This window comes from Fukomys damarensis, unplaced genomic scaffold, assembly GCF_012274545.1.
Source record: "Fukomys damarensis isolate Sample0158 unplaced genomic scaffold, DMR_v1.0_HiC HiC_scaffold_118, whole genome shotgun sequence".
Classification (NCBI taxonomy): Eukaryota; Metazoa; Chordata; class Mammalia; order Rodentia; family Bathyergidae; genus Fukomys; species Fukomys damarensis.
Genome location: NW_022901030.1, coordinates 241,983 through 250,379, shown reverse-complemented (window position 1 = coordinate 250,379; position 8,397 = coordinate 241,983). Strand labels below are relative to the sequence as shown.

General features: G+C 42.2%; 1 protein-coding gene across 1 annotated transcript; it reads right to left on the bottom strand.

Annotated features, from left to right (window-relative positions):
* Positions 1-5,808: 5,808 nt before the first annotated feature.
* LOC104856768 (olfactory receptor 5W2) lies at positions 5,809-6,735 on the bottom strand. Its single transcript, XM_010616255.1, has one exon. The coding sequence runs from the start codon at positions 6,733-6,735 to the stop codon at positions 5,809-5,811; it is 927 nt and encodes a 308-aa protein (XP_010614557.1).
* Between the last annotated feature and the right edge of the window lie 1,662 nt (positions 6,736-8,397).

Here is an 8,397-nt window from a genome sequence, read left to right as displayed (position 1 = left end):
ACATTCTCCCTACACCTTTAGCTCCCTTCTTTCCATTTCTAAATGTCAGTAATCTTATTAGGATCTTATGTATACATAATTTTTAAAAATCACGTTCTCAGCAAATTCCTGGTTAGAGTTCTATGCAGTGAATCCCACTGACAAGTACAGTGATGTGGTTACCCTCATGAGACACTAAAGAATGTTTAGATGGAATCACACTTTGGAACTTTATGGAGTTACTCCCTTCTTTCCATTTCTAAATGTCAGTAATCTTATTAGGATCTTATGTATACATAATTTTTAAAAATCACGTTCTCAGCAAATTCCTGGTTAGAGTTCTATGCAGTGAATCCCACTGACAAGTACAGTGATGTGGTTACCCTCATGAGACACTAAAGAATGTTTAGATGGAATCACACTTTGGAACTTTATGGAGTTAGTTCCCTACAGAATTTTAGAGTCCTATATAACCTGAAAATGGATCTAAACGCCACATACAAGCATGGCATGATTTCAACCAAGGGGCTTAAAGATCACAGGATATAAAGGGTCACCAAATATGGAAGTAGGGTTTTATTTATTTTCCTCGAACAATCCAACATTATTCACACTGGTGTTAAGAGAAAATGCTGTATGACGCAGGTGCATTGGACGACTTCCAAGACTGCACAGAACATAAGAAAAGACAACGCATGCAAATAGTGCAAGGTAGAAACCGGCGGAAGCTTCCAGATCGGCTGTCTTCGAAGAGACCTGTGATGATATGTGAATCACGACATTTCACCTACAGTGTGGCTGCTATGAGATCGCTAAATGTCCCATGAGAGCTGCAGACACCTTAGAGTAACCTGACAGGTGAGGTGCGTCTGGAGTCACAGCGCAGTTCTTAGTCATAGGGCAAACAGCACAAAACCTGTGGGCCCAAATAACCGGGGGTGAGGTCAGGATTCCATTGTGTACAGTGAGGAATGAAGGTGACTTCTGCCTTCTGCAACCTCAGCGGGGGATTGATTGCTACACAACTGTGCCCGTGCGTGCGTGTGTCCGTGTGTGTGTCTGTGTGCGCTGTCTTAGTCACATTCTCGTCTTTGGGACACAAAGTCAAAGCCCACACCCTCTGGGAGGAGAAGGCAGTGACGCCGGCTCACTTTCTAAACTCCGGTCCTCCCATCCGCTGGGTGCAGCTCAAAGACACAAGGTGGACGGCGGGGCACAGCTGCTCACGACGCGGTGGTCAGGAGGCACAGAGAGGAAGCAGAAGCCGGCTGGGAGAGAAACCTCTGCAGACCGCGCTCCTCCTCCCCAGCTCCAGGCAGGCCCCGCCTCACCTCATCCTCAGCTACAAGTGACCTGCGGGCTCATCCACCTGAGAACGGACGCCCCAATACCCGCCACCTCCCGGAAGCCCCACCTCCTCAGGCACTGGGGGGTCATGGCTTAGATCCCTAGGATTTTATGTAATTCATAGGTAGATGGATACGTGTGTACTCAAAGCACATATCATTGCAAGTTGCTCTCCTTTTACTAACATCTGATAACACTAAAAATATCTCATGTTGAAAATTTTTACGTGGTTGTTTCTGCATCTCCAGTCCCAAGCACCACACGGATGCACCAGACCACAGGTGTGGAACTCACACCTGTGAGACAGGAGAACTCACAATCTCACACTGGACACAGCTTCTCAGACAGCCTCACGCGTCCCTCACGGAGACACTGGACTGTGGACTACACTTCCGGGCCTTTAGTAAGGACAGAGTGGGGTGAAAAGTGGAACATTTCGTGGAGATAACTACGATTCTACAATGAGCAATAACCACACACAGGCATCTTTCCCCAGACTTTGTCCGTCACTCTTTGGCCACTGTGTGACAGACAAGCCTGAACATTCAGTGTTCTGTCCCTCTGTCCCAGGAAATTGATCCAGTTTGGAAAAAAAACATGGGACCCTCTGTGTCTGATTTTTTTTTTTAAATAATGCCTATCTCTTTGGGGAGACCAACGAGGTTAAAATGAAAAGGCCTGGAAGAGGTTTTCAAGTCTGCAGAAAAAATACTTTAGCATGCTAAATGATGGAAGAATTAGATGCTTAAAAGAAGAACAGAAAGACAGCTAAAGTCAAATCTGAGAGTTGGCAATTCGGACCCCTCAGTAATGGACAGTAAGAGAGGAGTCAGGAGGATGTGAGTAGGATTTGAAGACGGACACAAACCAAGGAAAGAAGTGTGGAAAGCACTTCCTCGGTGCTTACCCTTAAGTCAGTGTTATCCAAAAGAAGAATCCCTGAGATGCAGCACAACTTTGAGAAGCAAGCTTTAAACCCGGCAGGTTTCCTGGGCTCTCAGGAAGCTGTGATGCCCCAGGCCCTGCCCACTCTGCAGGGTCCCACAGGAGGCCACGCAGCCCCGTGCTGCAGCTGAGCTGAGCCAGCAGTCGCTCCCTGACGGGTAGCTGGGCACTGCCTTTGCTGATCAGAGACTTATTCTTTCCAGGCTGACTTAGGCAGCAAGGCCAAGTGACAAGTAGGGCCTACATAGCCCCTCACCTCGGATTCCTCAGAGGTGGTTGTGAGATGAGAACAGTCCCGCTCCTGGGCCTTCACTGATCTGCAGAGGGTGCAGGCTGCCACGCGCGGCACTTGGCACAGGCAGGCTCATCTCCTGCTTGGTCCCGGTATGTGCAGGGCTCACCTCGTGTGTGTTCCCCACTCACCATGTGACCCGACACGCAGACCGAGGTCGCATTCAGACCCCGGCCGTTCCTGGGCTTCAATGCTCTGATTGTAACTCCTGGACATAATCATACTTTCTTCATAGTATGATTTTGAAACAAAATAAAATCCTAAACCCATTGTGTATTAAATTTATTTTTAAAAGTTTCTGGTTCTACTTCTTTTGATGAAAAATTCTTTACTTCATCCGTTTTCTAAGTAATGTACAATTATTCATACCAGCCTTTCAACACAATTTTAGAGGGAAGAGCAAAATTTTATATGAAATGCACATATATATTTATAATAATTTCTCAGAAATTGGTAATGCTATATATACATGAGTGTTTCACCACATTGCAATGTTTTATTACAAAAATCTTTAGAAATGAACTTGAAGGTCAAACTGAGATCACTGAAGCTCTTGAAAAATGCTACATATTTTGGTGTACTATTTCATGAGTACACTGTCATGAATTTTACATACTCTGTATATCAAAAAATTTGCACTGTCTTTAACAACCACATGGCATAGATGTAGCTACTAATATCTAGAGGAGTATACATATTTTTTTCAGCTGTAATTGAGTTTATTGGTACATTTTAGGGATATAGTACAGTTACATTCATTGTTGGGAACTTGTACCTCTACATGACAAGTCTTGATTCTCATTTTTCCCCTTACACCTGCCCTCCCTTCACCCCCTCCTCCCCTCCCCATCTACAAACACTTTATTTTCATCTTTTCATTATCTCACATTTTTTTCTTTTCCCTTATTACCCTTCCCCTACCCATCTCACCTTCCCTACACCTTTAGCTCCCTTCTTTCCATTTCTAAATGTCAGTAATCTTATTAGGATCTTATGTATACATAATTTTTAAAAATCACGTTCTCAGCAAATTCCTGGTTAGAGTTCTATGCAGTGAATCCCACTGACAAGTACAGTGATGTGGTTACCCTCATGAGACACTAAAGAATGTTTAGATGGAATCACACTTTGGAACTTTATGGAGTTAGTTCCCTACAGAATTTTAGAGTCCTATATAACCTGAAAATGGATCTAAACGCCACATACAAGCATGGCATGATTTCAACCAAGGGGCTTAAAGATCACAGGATATAAAGGGTCACCAAATATGGAAGTAGGGTTTTATTTATTTTCCTCGAACAATCCAACATTATTCACACTGATGTTAAGAGAAAATGCTGTATGACGCAGGTGCATTGGACGATTTCCAAGACTGCACAGAACATAAGAAAAGACAACGCATGCAAATAGTGCAAGGTAGAAACCGGCGGAAGCTTCCAGATCGGCTGTCTTCGAAGAGACCTGTGATGATATGTGAATCACGACATTTCACCTACAGTGTGGCTGCTATGAGATCGCTAAATGTCCCATGAGAGCTGCAGACACCTTAGAGTAACCTGACAGGTGAGGTGCGTCTGGAGTCACAGCGCAGTTCTTAGTCATAGGGCAAACAGCACAAAACCTGTGGGCCCAAATAACCGGGGGTGAGGTCAGGATTCCATTGTGTACAGTGAGGAATGAAGGTGACTTCTGCCTTCTGCAACCTCAGCGGGGGATTGATTGCTACACAACTGTGCCCGTGCGTGCGTGTGTCCGTGTGTGTGTCTGTGTGCGCTGTCTTAGTCACATTCTCGTCTTTGGGACACAAAGTCAAAGCCCACACCCTCTGGGAGGAGAAGGCAGTGACGCCGGCTCACTTTCTAAACTCCGGTCCTCCCATCCGCTGGGTGCAGCTCAAAGACACAAGGTGGACGGCGGGGCACAGCTGCTCACGACGCGGTGGTCAGGAGGCACAGAGAGGAAGCAGAAGCCGGCTGGGAGAGAAACCTCTGCAGACCGCGCTCCTCCTCCCCAGCTCCAGGCAGGCCCCGCCTCACCTCATCCTCAGCTACAAGTGACCTGCGGGCTCATCCACCTGAGAACGGACGCCCCAATACCCGCCACCTCCCGGAAGCCCCACCTCCTCAGGCACTGGGGGGTCATGGCTTAGATCCCTAGGATTTTATGTAATTCATAGGTAGATGGATACGTGTGTACTCAAAGCACATATCATTGCAAGTTGCTCTCCTTTTACTAACATCTGATAACACTAAAAATATCTCATGTTGAAAATTTTTACGTGGTTGTTTCTGCATCTCCAGTCCCAAGCACCACACGGATGCACCAGACCACAGGTGTGGAACTCACACCTGTGAGACAGGAGAACTCACAATCTCACACTGGACACAGCTTCTCAGACAGCCTCACGCGTCCCTCACGGAGACACTGGACTGTGGACTACACTTCCGGGCCTTTAGTAAGGACAGAGTGGGGTGAAAAGTGGAACATTTCGTGGAGATAACTACGATTCTACAATGAGCAATAACCACACACAGGCATCTTTCCCCAGACTTTGTCCGTCACTCTTTGGCCACGCAGAAGACGTCCACTTAGTCAAAGTGAAGGACTTCTTCACCAGAAGACACTGATAACTATTGGACCCTTGCCTGGAACCCTTTCCTCTCCCCGTCTGTTCTGATTCATAACTAAGGCTGAAAGTGGACATCCAAGGGTGCCCCTCTGCTGCGCAGTGGAATTCGATGTTTGCCCCTCATTTATCTCCTTCAGCCTTTCCATTTGGTGAAGGACTGCAAGCTTGTTACAAACAATTTGGATGCTTAGCTAGTTGATGCCTCTTGTTTTCATGAGACGATAGGATCAATTAGGTCAGAAATGAATGGATTTGTCATGAACATGAAAAAGTGAAATGCCAAAAGCATTGAGTGACAACTTGACAAAATTTGATGCAGTGATACTAATTTTTGAATGACAGAATAAGCACATAAATAACTTGCAAAATTAAAAGTACCAAGGAAGTTTTCCAAGAGAATTAGTACTATGCATGAATTCCAGAGTATGGAGCCCCTCAGCTCATAGAAACACAACATATGCACTGATGAGCACTAGTCCAAATAAGTAAGGGATAAATACTCATTTTAATAAATTAAGATATTGTAAAGAATTGTGTTAATCCATTACTGCAGAATATTAGGAAACAAATAAAATCACTATATACGTGTGAGGAAGGTTTGGTTTATTTTAAATATTTATAACCATCTTTTCAGCTTTTCAATAGCTGCTTTTACATCCTTATTCCTTAAACTGTAGATCAGAGGGTTCAGCATGGGAATCACCAGGGTGTAAAACAGTGAGGTCATTTTGTCCTGGTCTAGGGAGTAGGAAGAACTGGGCCGGAAGTACATGAAGAGCACGGTTCCCTGGAAAATTGCGACAGCAGTTAAATGGGAGGTGCATGTGGAGAAAGCTTTGAAACTCCCCTCAGCAGAGTGGATCTTTAAGACGGATAAGATGATGTAACAATAGGAGACGAGGACTCCTGAGATGGTGCTCAGTTCAGTGAACCCAAAAATGGTGAATATGGCTAGTTCATTTATCTGTGTCTCTGAGCAAGACAGTAATAAGATGGGTGGGATATCACAGAAGAAATGATCGATCTCATTAGACCCAAAGAAACACAGGCAGAATGTCAGTGTGGTGTGGATCAGAGCGTCTGTCAGCCCCACCAGGTAAACCGCAGCCACCAGCAGGGAGCACAGCCTGCTGGACATGTGGGCCATGTACAGCAGGGGACTGCCGATGGCCTTGTACCGGTCAAAGGCCATCACCACCAGCAGCATGCACTCCGAGTCTACAAAGGTGCAGGCAATGAAGAACTGGAGAGCACAACTGATAAAAGGGATTGACTTGTTCTTGCTAAATATGTCCACCAGCATCTTGGGTCCAAGTGCTGTGGAGTAGCAGAGGTCACAGAGAGAGAGGTTGCTGAGGAAAAAGTACATTGGTGTATGAAGCTGGGAGTCCATTCTGGTTAAGATGATCATGCCAAGATTTCCCAGGAGATTAATTACATAAATAAGTAGAAACATGTTAAATAGTGTTTCTTTCATCCTAGGGTTATTAGTAATTCCAACTAAAATGAATTCAGTCAATGAGGAGCAATTTCCTTTTTCCATTGTTTGTATTCTTTTCTAAGCTTTTGAGAAAACAATTAAAAAATTGTAGAATCATACATTACAATTCTGGACATCAAATACACACATATGTATTTGTGTGTATATATGGCAAACATATTTTTTCATTTTTTTATTGTTATATTTATCCTGGTCATGTTATGTTTTAAAAAATATTTTCAAGGGAATGGGGAAAAATAAGAACCAAGATTGATTATGTAAAGTTTCAAATTTTCAACAATGAATGTCCTTATACTGTCTACATTAAATGTACCAATAAAATAAATTATAACTATTTTCATCTATTTGAAAAGGAAAGATTGAAAGCTAGTAGGTCAGACAACTGGGAAGATTTGATCCAAATCTACATGAAGATCTAAATCTTCATGCTATACTTGCCTTTCATCACATTACTTGATTTTTAAGGGCCCCACTTCCTTATTTCATGAAATATGTGCAGATGATTGAAATCATATTTGATATTTAAAATACTGAATAAAGAAGAATTTACACAAAGATTTAAAATACCTTATTAAATCACTTCTAGCTTTTATAACATCTACACATATATAAACTTTATATTATGTTCCTAAATATCATGATTTGTTCAAGAGTTGTTCTAGAAATACAAAACTTCACATTGGCTTATATTAAATTACTATGACATTTTTATTGGTCCATGCTTTCCTTACTATTTTGAGAGAAGTAATTTTCATTTACCTTTTCTTCAAAAATATATTATGATTTCGCTATAATACTCATTACCTGTTTATAGTAATGTTCTGTTACAGAAGAATCAGTCTTTTGTCACCCCAAAAAAAGACTAAGAAGGAGAAAGCAACACATTTAACAATATACTTACAATTCACCGAGGTAAGAATGCTTGGATATTAAAAATTTGGAGTGGAATGAGAGAAAATCAATATTTCTGAGATGTTTAGTTTTCTCTACCTTTTATTTTTTTGAGTTTATTGGTACATTATAGGTATACAGTACAGTTAGATTCATTATTGGGAACTTGTACCTTTATATGACAGGTCTTGGTTCTCATTTTTTCCCTTTGTCCCTGCCCTCTCTTCACCCCCTCCTCCCCTCTCCATTTACAAATGCTTTATTTCCATTTTTTCATTTTCTCATGTTTTTTTCTTTTCCCTTATTACCTTTCCCCCACCCTTCCCACTTTCCCTACACCTTTAGCCCTTTTCTTCCTCTTTCACATTGTCAATTATCTCATTAGGGTCTTATGCACACCAGAGAAACTATTCGGTATTTACACATGTGTGACTTATTTATTTCACTTAGGAGTATATCCTCAATATGTGTCCATTTTCCTATGAATGACTCTAATTTCTCATTCCTTATGGCTGAGTAGTATTCCATTTTATAGAAAAACCACATGTTCTTTATCCAGTTTCCAACAGATGGGCAAATGGGAGTTGTTTCCAAGTTTTAGCTATTACAAACTGTGCCACTATAAACATAGGTGCATATTCTTTTATACAAGTGCTACTTTACCTTTCTCTGTTGACATATGATAACTGAAGTGTGGATTTTTTTCACTTTTAATAAACCTCAGTAAAATGTGGCCAGTTCCACATAGACTTGAATTTATGTATATTGTTTTTAATGTGCCAAGTCGATTATTTTTAGATAAAACAAGAAAAT